Consider the following 14,446-nt stretch of genomic DNA (forward strand, 5'->3'; position numbering starts at 1 on the left):
ACTGAGCCAAAGCGACCCACAAGTCGGCATGAACTATCGTCACACAGTTTCCTCTAAAAGCACCCTTACAATTCGTCAGAAATAAGAAGTGTGATGTGTGGTTTCTACAATGTGTGTGTGTGTGTGTGGGGGGGGGGGGGGGGGGTAAGTGAGTGGGTGGGTATATGTGTGTGTGTGTGTGTGTGTGTGTGTGTGTGTGTGTGTGTGTGTGTTTTGTGTTAAAGACATTGATACTGTCTTACTCCAATATATTCTTAATGGGTATTAAGCCTGCATACAAGACATTGTGCATACAAGACATTGTGGAGAATGACTTATGTCTCCACTAGTGGATCTCTTTTCCTATTCCGCTTGCATATGGAGCAAGGGGAAAAAGAATTTGTGCCTGTGACAGGTAACTTCAAGCATTCATTCTTGGTGAACCTCTGGGACGTGGACTTTTTATTATGGAAATTCTATGAAGAGACTATTTATGGTGCACATATCGCAACTGCTCTTCAATTATGTTGTCACATGAACTATTATAGCACATTTTCCTGTACAGTGCCAATATTCCAGAACTTCGATCCTGAAGTCATACAGCCTGTCGAAGTGTCTCATGTCTAGGCCTCTATGACAAAATTCTACACTGTATAAATAATCTGACAGGTCTGAGCTGGATTGTAATGTCATAGAGCCAGGGCCAGTGGCAGCATTCCAAGTCTTAGATTCTCACTGTTACTTGGCTCCTTTTGCTGATCCACCTCTTTAAGTAACAAACGGAGAACGAATATGTGCCTCTGCAAAGTAATTTTAACCATTGTCGTGAACCTGTACGACTTACACTCTGCTCTATGGATCGCTATGGAGAGATTCAGTCGATAGTGGTTATACTTTAAATGCTCTTGGATTATGTTGTCAAGTAGCTGTTGGAATGTGAAATTAGGTTCTTGACTTATAGCTGACCTTAAATATATGATGTACTGTAGTCTGGTGGTTGGTTTTATTGTTAAATTGCGCTTTAACCTGACACTGGCGACTGTGTTGCGTGTTGAAATATCATGAATAAGAAGGAAACAGAGTATTATTCTCGTAAGGTGTCTCTGTTTCGTCACATACGTTTACCATTTATGACGATCATTTTATGGGGTGTGGTGTGAACATACCAGCATTTCCGAACTGTAATTGGATATGAATTTCGTAAACAGTTGCCGTTATACACCATCGAGAACCTATAAATGGGAGTTGTCATACAGACTCCATATTGTATTTGATGTCCAAGGTAGTATTTCACACTTTTAAAGTTTACAACCTTAATGTGTGGAACTTCATGGCAGATTAAAACTGTGTGCCGGACCTAGCCTCGAACTCGGGACCTTCGCCTTTCGCGGGCAAGTGCTCTACCAACTGAGCTACCCAAGCACGACTGTTCTCGCAGATTTACTTCTGCCAGTACCTTGTCTCCTACCTTCCAAACTTTACAGAATCTCTCGTGCGAACCTTGCAGAACTAGCACTCCTGAAAGAAAGGATATTGAGGAGACATGGGTTAGCCACAGCCTGGGGGATGTTTCCAGAATGAGATTTTCACTCTGCAGCGGAGTGTGCGCTGATATGAAACTTCCTGGCAGATTAAAACTGTGTGCCAGACCGAGACTATCGCCATTTTGAAATCCTATGGAGGCAGCAGGTGTTAAGTGGCTCTGAGCACTATGGGACTCAACTGCTGTGGTCATCAGTCCCCTAGAACTTAGAACTACTTAAACCTAACTAACCTAAGGACATCACACACAGCCATGCCCGAGGCAGGATTCGAACCTGCGACCGTAGCAGTCTCACGGTTCCGGACTGCCCGCCTAGAACCGCGAGACCACCGCGGCCGGCGCAGGTGTTAAGTATGCACTGTAAAATTTCTATGGCCTGATGGCAAATTCCTGTGACTGTGTCTTCTAGAAGTAAGTGATGGCCTAGGCCGCATATGGTGGTCCATAGGTCGCTTGTCGTTAGTACTACTGTTTACCGTCTGGGTTGTGTCCACACCACAGTGTATGATTCATAATGTATTTACACAACACAGCTGTTTTCGCTGCTGAGAACATTCTCAAATCATTGTGTTCATATTCCGACATTCAGTTCAAGCTAACAACCTGCACTGTGATACTGGGTGGTGCTATAGTCAGTTGGGGGACAAAGACAGCATCAGGACAATTTGTTAGTGTGGGTTGTCTTCATTCTGGGTCCGGTATACATTCAGGTGCAAACCTGTTGTTCTTTTTTCATTGACAGGTTTTTAACCTATTGTTCTGCCGAGTGGACTATGATCCCCTGGGGATAATATGTCATTTTGATTAACAGGTCCGTAACCCATTCTTCTGCTAAGCGGTTTTCCATGTCACCACCACACCCCTCCCTCTAGAAAAACCCCCAGCCGTCCCTCTCCCCCACCTGGAAACTGGTGAGAAAAATACTCTGTTGATTGGTTATTTGACAATGAATCGATTGCAGTAAATGGAATATTGTTTAAACAATTTAGACAATGTGCGTAATATTGTTTATTTAAACTATTCATTTGATAGAAGGCTTTGTATGGAATATATTTATTTAAAGAAGTTGGCAAGAGATTTATTTTAGTGTGCAGAATATTGTTTAATTAAACAATTTATCACATACGAGGTAGAGTGTGGAATGTAGTTTATTTATTTATTTAAAGAATTTATCAGGAAATTGACTGTGGTGTTGGAATATTGTTTATTTAAACAATTTACAGGATACAAAGCGGCATGTGGAATGCAATTTATTTAAAGAATTTGTCAGGAAGTCGATTGCAGTGTGTGGAACATTTAAAAAATAGTGACGCTTTTTCATTTCGATCGCATAAGGAAACACATAATCACACTGTCTCAGATATCTGAAACATATCTGAAAAACTTTCTCATGTCTCGTCATCCGCGCAGGCTGCCCAGAGTTGGGATCCGCCAGAAGGACTTGGAACTGCTGGTGTCCGTGTCAAGACACTGCAAGTAGCAATGAGCTAATACTCGGATGAAAAACACACATCCTGTCGGCACGCCCTGTTTCTCCATGTGGGAACCAATCTGTCGGATACCAGCGCATGCAAGAGACACCTTCCTTCTAAAGCAAATGCCTGACAGGGAATGCAGTCAGAAATACTGTTGAGATGAATAAATAATTAATTTCCATTCACATGATCGTGTTGTAGGGGACATAAGGCAGGCATGGTAGCTATTTCACACACAAACTGACGATGTCACAGAACTAGTAGCAGCCTGACTAGAAATACGCTTTAAAAAACATAGTTGCATACAAAACGAGAGAAAGAGAGAGAGCTGTGGTTTGCTTTGCAGATGACATGGGCACTAGCATGGGATATTTAAACAATTCAACTTTTTCAATCCGCGTGGACTCTAAGCTGCCCCAGCCTTCCTGGCGCACTTTCTTGTGGTATACTTCACGAACTGCTTCAGGCGTTATTACATCTGACATGGAATATCATTTCTTGAAGATGTCACAAATGTTACTTCAGAAACTGTGCCACAGGAAATATAAATTGCATCGTTAATATAAGTGTCTAAACAATTTGTTTCACACAGTTTAAAAGTACTAGAAATACAGAGATCGACACTGCACAGTAGTTTTGTTTAAATATCCCATGCTAGTTCCCATGTCATCTGCAAAGCAAACCACATTTCTCTCTCTCTCTCTCTCTCTCTCTCTCTCTCTCTCTCCTGTTTTGTATCCAAGGATGTTTTTTAAGGTGTATTTCAAGTCAGGCTGTTACTATTTTTGTGCCATCGTCAATTTGTGTGTGAAACAGCTACCGCATCCGCCTTATATCCCCTACAGTCATGTGACCAGAAATTAATTATTCATTAATTTCGGCACTATTTCTGGATCCTTTCCATGTCAGGCATTTGGTTTGGAAGGAAGGTGTCTCTCGCATGCGCTGGTATCCGACAGATTGGTTCTCACGTGGAGAAACAGGACATGACCACTTGAGATTCGGGGAACGCCCACAGGTTGTGTGCTTTTCTTCTGAGTATTAGCTCGTTGCTTCTTGCAGCGTCTTGACATGGACACCAGCGGTTCCAAGTCCTCCTGGCGAATCCCAACCCCGACCTGTCTGCGCTGATGATGAGACATGAGAAAGTTTTTCAACTATGTTTCAGGAGACCTGTGGCAGTGTGATTAAGTGTTTCCTTATGCGATCGGAATGAAAAAGCGTCACAATTTTTTAAATATTCCACACACTGCAATCGATTTCCTGACAAATTCTTTAAATAAATTGCATTCCACATGTCACCTTGTACCCTGTACATTGTTGAAATAAACAATATTCCATACACTGCAGTCAATTTCCTGAGAAATTATTTGAATAAATAAAGAAACTATATTCCACATGCCACCTCGTATGCAATAAATTGTTTAAACAAGCAATATTCTGCACACTAAAACAAATTTCTTGCCAACTTCTTTAAATAAATAAATAAACTATATTCCACACAAAGCCTTGTAACGAATAAATTGTTTAAATAAACGATGTTACACACATTGTCTAATTTTTTAAACAATATTCCATATATGTCAATTGATTCCCTGTCAAATAACCAATCAATGGAGTATATTTACCATCAATTTCCAAGTAGGGGAGGGGAGGGGGACGGTTTGGGTGTTTTCTAGAGGGAGAGGGATTAAGTAATTGATTGGGTTAATTCATTAGTCAATCAGATTTATATCAAAAGTGTGCTAATATCAGGGAGGGGGGTTCCCAGAGGGGGAAGGAGGAGGATGTGGTGGTGATGACATGGAAAACCGCTTAGCAGAAGCATAGAAGCATAGATTATCCCCTGCAGATCATAATCTACTTAGCACAACAATAGGTAAGCACCTGTCAATAAACAGAGAACAATAGATTTTGCCCCTGAATATATACTTGACCCTGAATGTAGGCAACACACACTAACAAATTGTTCTCATGCTTTCTCTTCCCCCTTACTATAGACATCTACAACCAGCTGGCACGACACTCTGTTGATGATGTTTGTGTTGACGTGTGATGTACAAGTATGGTGTAGACCACTACTCCAATAAGATATCACTGTTTTTCATTGTCCATATGTACCGCATTTTTGACTGGTATGGTTCGACTCATCAGTAAATATAAACATGTATCATTCTCAAATGTCAATGCTATATGGCTTCCATATCTAAGTTTGGGTGTTTGATGACTCTTTGATACTGGTTAAATAGTCACAGTCCATTCCACAGACAGTTTGTTTTATGGTGAATTTTATAACCATAGTACCTGAATCCTTATTTTTATTTTCAGCTTCACGGCCTGCACACAAGTGTCCACTGTCAGAATGACTAATATGCATATTTCGGTTTTCACTTTCTACCCAGAATGTATGTATGTATTAGGTTATTGGTCCTTCATGTCAGCTGTCCCAGCATTCTTCTCTCATTCGCTATTGAGGAGAGTTGGCTAGAGCAACTCTCTAGTGCTTCTCCATATAACCATCCCAGCACATTCCCTACAGAGTAGACTTGGCTGGAGCAAGCCTCCAGTACTTCTCAGTCCCAGCATTCCTCTCTCATTCCCACTGCTGTTACCCCTTACATGCCACTTGGATTAAAGCAAAGACATAGTTATGATATTTTCAAAGGGGAGGTCCAAGTTCAAAAAATGGCTCTGAGCACTATGGGACTCAACTGCTGTGGTCATTAGTCCCCTAGAACTTAGAACTCCTTAAGCCTAACTAACCTAAGGACATCACACACATCCATGCCCGAGGCAGGATTCGAACCTGTGACCGTAGCAGTCGCATGGTTCCGAACTGCGCCTAGAACCGCGAGACCACCATGGCCGGCAGGTCCAAGTTGTTAAAGAGGACTTTAAAAAGGCTAATTTTTCATTTATTCTGAAAACATATTTATTTATTTTTTAATTTCATATACATAACTTGCTTTCATTGTGCCTTCATACAAATAGTATTTGATGTATAAATTTCTAAGGCAAGGAAAGCTTTTCTTAAAAAAGTGTAACATATGTACTCAAAAGTATACATATATACACATATATATGAATGAGAAATGCTCAGTTTCACAATTGAAAATCTATTTATTTGGCAATATAATAACTTCACTTTACTGCCAAACGAGTTACAATTTTAATGTACTGCCTCTTTGCTAACTACACACAGTTCACTCTTCTAATATAAGTTCACTATCACAGAGCAGCAGCAGTATTTTAACATTGTGCTGAACAACTTATAAAGTTAAATTGGGTCAAACCTCATCAGAGATAATCTTTTCTTACTAAAATCTTGTATTTAAATTTATGACTTATCTGAAACCAAATGATAATTCCTTCAGCATTGCAGAGCATCCCAACTTCCGCAATTCAGTCTCAAATTTGATTAAAGTACCTTTCATTTCATTAAAATTCTTCAATTTCCTTAAGTGGTCAAGAACGTCTTTTTAAATTATTATCTTAGCAGCCAATCTGAAACTATAGCAACCAAATTTATTTATACGGGGTGCTCAAAAAGTGTGTCTGCAGTGCCATATGATTGTTAGCCGTGTGTGCCGTATGATTGTTCCCCTGCCTGGGTTACTTCCTCTTCAAGTGGACTCTCTCAACACTCCACTGTTTCGTTTATCTCAGCCAGCATTAGTAGTATCGATGATGTGTGTCGTTACATGTTGACGTGAACATTTTAGTTTAGTTCCATTGTTTCGTTTTTGCCACTGTTAAAATGCTAGCCATTGAAGAACGTGTGTTTTTAGTCGAACAAGTGTTCAAAGCTGGCGGTAAATACACAGTTTCAGTTCGTCAAACATTTAATTCAGCTTTCCCGGAGACAATACTCCACATTGCATTACTGTCCGAGATTTGATTAAAAAATTTCGAAGTACAGTGACAGATGCACCGAGAAATGGTAGTCATAGCGCATTGTCTGAGGATAAACTACTCGATATTTCCGATAAAATGTCCATGAGTCCGAACATGTCAGTTAGAAAACTTGCCCAGCACATCGATGTTAGTGTCGGAACGGCCCACACAGCTGTAAGGAAAAAATTAGAACTTTTCCCATACAAAGGGACAGTCGTGCTGGAACTGAAAAATACTGATCATGGCAAGAGACTGGATTATTTTCAGTGGTTCAAAAATTTCGTTCAACAAAATAGTAGGGATATTCTTAATCAGACGTTTTTCACTGATGACGCGTGGTTTCATTTATCTGGGTATACGAACTCGCAAAATTCTCGTACGTGGAGTACTGCAAATCCATTGTGTATTCGTGAGAAACAACTTCATTCTGTGTGAATATGTGTTTGGATTGCAATTTCTAGATGTGGGTTCCATATTTTCCAACGAAACAGTAAACGCACAAAGATACTGCAGTGATATTCTGTACCTCACATGATAACTTGTCCTAAGTGAAATACTGAACGGCTATTGTCAACAAGATGGTGCAACCACTCATACAGCTCGCGTTTCAATGTCACCACTTGCTGATGTTTTTGGTGATCGCATAATTTCACTGGGACTTTGGCCTCCACGATCGCCTGACGTTACATCGCCTGACTTTTTCTTTTTGGGTGCAACGAAAGCAACTACCTATAAAAACCCAAACCTATCAATGAATTGAAAACAGCAACAGCCACATTCACTGCTTCTGTTACAGAAAAAATGTTACAGCTTGTGTTTGGAAACATGATTAGACGCATTGAATTGTGTATTCAACAACAGTGGGGACACTTTCAACATTTAACGTAAAAATTTGTAAGTAAAAATCAATATTCAATAAACTAATAAGTTGTATTTCACTGAGTCTCATTTCGGTATATTCACTGCGGCAAACGGCACGGACGACTAACAATCATACGACACTGCAGAGAATCTTTTTGAACACCCAATACTACAAAGCGAAATACGCAAGTACTACGAGCTACTGTTTTGGGATGTTAGCACTGTTCTGCAAACCTGAACATCCTTGATTATAAGTACAAATGTTTTCATTTTTCCAACACAACATGTGTGTCGTGTCCACATACACTGACCTTTTCCCCATGATTTTGCCCATGTATGTGTGCAACTCATATATTGAACATACCACTTCCTCCCTCTCTCTGTGCCCTCCTCTTCCTCCAGTGGAAGACTCTGCAGGAGAGACGCTCAGTAGCTCAGTACGGGCTTTTGTTAAAGTTTCAAGAACATACCTTCACCGAAGTGTGAAGCAGTATATTGCTCCCTCCTACGTATATCTCACGAAGAGACCATGAGGATAAAATCAGAGAGATTAGAGCCCACACAGAAGCATACCGACAATCCTTCTTTCCACGAACAATACGAGACTGGGTTAGAATGTAGAACCGATAGAGGTACTCAGGGTGCCCTCCGCCACACAACGTCAGGTGGCTTGCGGAGTATGGATGTAGATGTAGATGTACTGTAGCATCGAAGAAGAATGGACCAATGATTCCATGACTTCGCGGACGTTCACGTGTCGAGAATTGAACATTCTGTTTGTTCACAAATTTGTTCACGTAAAAATAAGCTTCGTCAGAAAACCATGTGTTGTGTAGCACTGCCTGTTGGCCTCGCTAGATTTCCCGCCTTGCAAACTACAGTCTCTGCTCCTTATCTGTCGCAGTAAGCTTATGTGCCACAGTCATCTTGAATGGATACAAGCGAAGGTCGGATTGAATAATTCTTGTTTATTTACTCAGACTACAAGTCAAAGCCATTCGATCTGCTTCAATATTTTGCGGCGAACGTACGGTATGTGCATGTGGCCGCTGACACTCCAAAAACAAATTTTTTATGCAATCCGCGTATTATCTGTGGGCTGGGAGCCCACCGTGTGCCAAAATAAGCACGAAATCTTCTCTGTGTCAATGTAACGCTGTTCGTCGCCACGAACAGTAACACAAACGTTTGTGCGAGAGTCAATCGTCCTATGTCTGCCATCGCAGCAAAGTAAAATATCGGAGTCACAACGGAAGTGATGAACTCGCAACCACATCTGACGTAATTTCAATGAACTGCATGAAGCTGAGCGCACAATTTGAAAGTTATTGCCCCAGTAGTATACTTGTAGGATCAAAATTCAATCTCGTTACTTATTGTGCGCCAACCTGTACATACGTCTGTTGCTTTGTAGTGGTAACGCTTTCATGATTTTTTTTATAAATGAGATGTTGATTTTTGTGAAAAAAAAATTATACAGGATGTAACAGAACGATATTTTAAAACTGAGGGAGATTGAATGAGGTGAAATTTTGAACATTTTTATATGAGAGTCCTATAGCGATAAATGTGAAATAAAGTTTCTAGAGCACTGTCACTCTCTACATTTCAGCAGGCAGAATAAAACACCAGAATACTGTAATTTGGAAAATGTTCATTGATAACAGAGTACTGTCAAATACTGTAATCAAATCGATGGCTTCATTACTGTGGGATAAATGTTTAATGTGATGAAGATCAGCTTCATTAAATAATGTGGAACAACGAACTATGTACTGTGTGATTCTCTGTTAGATTCTGCACAAACCTCTGACGGTATCAAACGCTGTAAAGATGGATTTAGTAAGGTCAGGTACTGTTCTTGCTTTTGCTGAACACACAAGGAACTTTACATAACCTCAGAGGAAAATATCTAGAGGACTGAGGTCTGCAGCGTGCACAGGGAAGGGACTTTGCAGCGTGCACAGGGAAGAGACTTTACATTCTCTTCCAGTTACTTCCTTACATGAAGTTGTCTATGAGATATACCAAGACACAACAATCACAGTGCGCTAAAAATCATCATTCTGAGACCATGAACTAGTGCACAATTGCAAGGGAATATCCTCCAGTAGTTTCGGCAAGGTATTATTCAAAAAATTAAATGCTATCCACCATAGAAATCAGCCGGAAAGACTTGTGGTGCAATAAGGTGATCTCGAAGAATTCCAGCGCAAATGTTCACTGGGAATCTATTCTAGTAACTTCTTGTACAGGTAGTGGGTGAATTTTCAACAGTCCCGTGATGGCTGTCGACCCTTTATTTCGCATTTCCAGCTATCAGTTCCTTACATCAAAAAGTTTAAAGTTACATCCTAAACAATCTTTGAAATTTCTGAAATGTCATTCAGTTACACCCAGTATGCTGCCAATGCACAGTTTACTGAAGAATTACATTATGTTTAAGTTAGTCACATTCAAGAAGTTACAAGTAAAATTATAGCTCGTTGGTTAAATTTGGGGGAAGGTGTAGGGGAATGAGTGGATCGGTCCTGTGCCATGTTGAACTTATAGTAGACTTGTAGCAATATTGCTGCATTTCAATCCTCTGGTCTGTAATACAAGTGCCCATGCTTCACTCCTCTGTGTATCGCCCCCATAGCGAAGTTAAAGAAAAGATTAGACTAACTGCAGGTCACACAAAGTCATTTAAGTAGTAAGTTTTCCTACACTCCATTTGCAGATTGTGACTGTATGTGTAGATGTGGACTTCAGAGCTCCACCAAACAAATGAAGATGAAAGTACAATAATTTTCCATGGTTTTCTTAAATATTTCAAATCTACATAATAGTTATGAGCACCATGTTAAACCAAAACAGTTGAATCTAGTTCTTGCATTGTAGATAAGAAACTACCATCATAATATAAATCGTATAAAAAGACAAAACCCCAAAAATATTACAAATCTGTGTATTTAAGCATATTCCACATCTCCTCCTGGACCCATTTCAACTGAACTTGGTACAAATATCATTTACTAGATTAGATTAGATTCAGTTTTCGTTCCATAGACCCAAAAATGAGATGACTTTCGTGGGTGTGGAACATGTCAGAAAATATAACATAAAAACATAAAACATTTGAATAGAAATGGTCACTACCCTGATCATCTGTCAGAATTAATACACTGTCAGAATGAAACACAGTTAGACACTTTTAATAAATTTACAACACACAAAATACCTAATCTTGACTGTAATGAGCAAGTGCTGTCAAAACTAAAATCTAATAGACATTTTTACTGAAGTCAAACTAACAGTCCCTGTCAAAATATTCATCTAGAGAGTAGAAAGAGTTTGCAGATAAAAAAGTCTTTCAAACTATTTGTGCACTGTACTTTACCTGAAACCGTTTTTAATGGCTGCTGGCAATTCATTGAAAATTTGTGTTCCTGAATATTGGGTCACTTTTTGGACCAAACTAAGTGATTTTAGTTCTTTATGTAGATTGTCCTTGTTCCTATTATATACATTGAGTTGTTGGTTGGAAATAGAGATATATTACTTGCAACAAATTTCGTTAAGGGGGTAGGACGTCAAACAAGCCGGCTTGGAGCAGGAGAGGCATCTGAGGACATTTTAATTTTCAGTGTCTATACTTTTACAAAAAAATTTATAAAACTTTGTCAGCATCGCCAGGAAGGATCCAGGATTCACACTCATTGCAGTGGAAGTCCAAAAATATAACAAAATAAATTTTTTTACATGCTAAATATCATCATTTTTTCACTTACTAATGGCTGCATTTGTTGCCATAGATACACTTTTCTTCATAAGTTAGAGAGATTCTTCGATGAATTTTGCTCAGCATACATACCATACTCACAGGTTAATGAAAATCTAGAAGTTATTTAATTTATGTAAAATCGAATGGACTGTTATATTTTAAACTTCATGTTTTAAAAAACACAAATTTTATAGTTTATTACCTCAGTTGATACCACAATTTTTAATAGATGTGGAAAAATCTTGAGTTTCATACACATTTAAGTATGGTTTGTATGCTGTGCGAAATTCATAGCAGAATCTCTCTTACTTATGAAGAAATGTGTACCTATAGCAACAAATGTTGCCATTAATAAGTGAAAAAAATGATGAAATTTCACACATGAAAAAATTACTTCGTTATGTTTTAGAACTTCCACTGCTCTGAGTATAAATTTTGAATCCTTCCTGGTCATGCTGACAAAGTTTTATGAATTTATTTGTAAAAGTATAGACAGTGGACATTGAGATGTCCTGTGGTGCCTCTCCTACTCCAAATCGGCCCGTTTGACGTCCTACCCCCCTTAAGGAATAAATATACTGAGAAACGGCGGTTAGAATACAAAGTTCCTTGAACAGGTTTCTACCTGATGTTCTTAAATTTATACTATAAATGATATCTTGTTACACACTTTATCATGCTAAAAACTTTTACTTTGATGAATTACCCCAGAATATGATCCCATATGACATAATAGAATGAAAGTAAGCAAAGTAAGCAAAGTACACAAGATTTTTTATATTTATATCTCCTCTATCTGGCATTATCCTCACTGCAAATACAGGCTTGTTAAGGCGCTTCAGCAACAGAATTTATTATTGAGCTGTAGTCTTCGATTTAAATGCCCAAATATGTATACACATGCTAGAGTGAATTCTCTTACATGTTCTGAACTGGATACAGCGGGTCTTTTCAAATTTTAATGCTAATGAACTAGCTTTAAACCATTTATTAATATGAGGGAACATTTGATTAGCAGCCATTTGTAAATCTGTACTTGATTTGCTACTTACTGCAATGTTTGTATCGTCTACAAACAAAACAGACTTACCATCTGGCAATGTAACGGATGGGAGGTTATTAATATACACAAGAAATAGCAACTGACCTGAGCTGGAACTTTGAAGAACATCACATGTAATTAAATGCCAATCAAATGAAGACTGACTGATTATTGCACAGGTACTTTGTAAAGACGTCCTTTGTCTCCTGTTAGATAAGATTCAAACAATTTTGCAGCACTGCAAGTGACACCATATTATCGTAATTTACTTAAAAGAACGCTTTGATTCACACAGTCGAAGGCTTTTGACAGGTCACAGAAAATTCCACTAGCGTCTTATTTGTTACTGTCTGGAAAGAATCACTGTGGGGGTAATGACCGGCTACCTATTGTAGCGATGGGGCTCAGGATGAAAAAGAACTGTACTCCATGCCAGGGAGGAGGAATCGAAGAGGGAAAGGGAAAAAGATGGACAGAGAGATGGGATAGAAGGAGGTGGACAGAGAAACGAAAGAGGAGGGGATGGAAGAAAGTGGGGAAACAAGGAGAGGGACAGAGAAAGGAAAGAGGAGATGGGCCAACAGACTATCTACCAGTGTCCTCACTGAAAATAATTTTATAATCTCTTCTGCTAATATCGGCACTACTACAGTGATTCCGATTAACTATGTCAACTTTTTACATGTGTGAAACTATTCCATTATAATTTCGGATCATACTGTGCCGAAAAATCAGCTGTCGTCCTTAAGGGAAGGTATTGGTGGACGCATAGGGAGTCTTGGTATACTTGCGCAAGATTTTCATGCTTGTGAAATCATAAGTTATGATACTGGCGCGTGAAGTAAACATTTGTCGTAGAAGTCGATTATTGCTGTATTTGTTTTCAATGTACAGCCTGGCGGAACTGTCAAGAAGACTAGTATGTGATGTATATTAACTATTTATTCTTGCCATGTGGCTGATGTTTGAGAATAGGGACAATGGTTTCGAAAAAAGGGTCGTTGTTTCGTTCACTTGCGCCTTTATCTCAAACTATTGCTGAGAAACTGAACTCAGATGATTCTAGAAATGGCGTGAGACTGTTAATACAACGTAAGTAATAAATACGAATAGCAGACATCTTCATATGAAAGTATTGGAATTGTGTAAATGTATGCAGCGCAAATACCGATTCTCACCATAATCGTTTTTCCATGTACAGGGCTATCATTGATCGTAGTGAGCTTAAGACAGTGGATTTTGTTTTTGTTTAAAAAAACTTGTTGCTAATCCATTTCTCTAGGGGCATTTCCCGTTAAGATATCGCTTTGTTTCTCCAAGTGACAAAACGCTATTTTTATGTTTTTTTTCTCGACTCCCAAAGTAATGTGTTGGTCATAGCTGAGGCAAAGGTTACCTAGTTCCTTCGTTTGTAGCAAAAGAAAATCCCTATGGAGTCGGGAAGCTATAATTAGCAACACACCACACTCAAAGTGTGGATTTACTGTTGTAAAGAATAGCCTAATAATTGGTAGTGAATAATTACTGTCCCTAGAAGAGAGAGAGAGAGAGAGAGAGAGAGAGAGAGAGAGAGAGAGAGAGAGTGTGTGTGTGTGTTTAGATTAGATTAGATTAATACTTGTTCCATAGATCATGAATACGACACTTCGTAATGATGTGGAACGTGTCAGGTTAATGAAAGATGTCTGTACAAGATATTACATTACACAAAATATTGCATGGCACTAATGCTTAAGTTAGTTTTTTCCCTCCCTTAATTTATATCTAAAAATTCTGCCAATGAGTAGGAGTTGTCATCTAGAAATTCTTTTAATTTATTTTTAAATGTTGGTTGACTATCTGTCAGGATTTTGATGCTGTTTGGTAGGTGACCAAAGACTTTTGTG

The 14,446-nt window shown here is 39.0% G+C and overlaps 1 protein-coding gene across 2 annotated transcripts in view; it reads left to right on the forward strand.

The window, feature by feature from the left end:
* Nucleotides 1-13,389: 13,389 nt before the first annotated feature.
* The window catches only part of LOC126297654 (COMM domain-containing protein 5-like), a 67,732-nt gene continuing 66,675 nt past the window's right edge, over nt 13,390-14,446 (forward strand). Inside the window, exon 1 of one of the 2 annotated variants that reach the window (XR_007552560.1) lies at nt 13,390-13,652. Coding sequence is in view for 1 of the 2 variants with exons in the window: in XM_049988737.1 (XP_049844694.1) it covers nt 13,541-13,652 (112 nt within the window). In the remaining variant the exon portion in view is untranslated. The remainder of the gene's footprint in view (nt 13,653-14,446) is intronic. The other variant, XM_049988737.1, reaches the window with a different exon arrangement.

The sequence above is a fragment of the Schistocerca gregaria genome, chromosome X, assembly GCF_023897955.1.
Source record: "Schistocerca gregaria isolate iqSchGreg1 chromosome X, iqSchGreg1.2, whole genome shotgun sequence".
In the NCBI taxonomy this organism is placed as follows: Eukaryota; Metazoa; Arthropoda; class Insecta; order Orthoptera; family Acrididae; genus Schistocerca; species Schistocerca gregaria.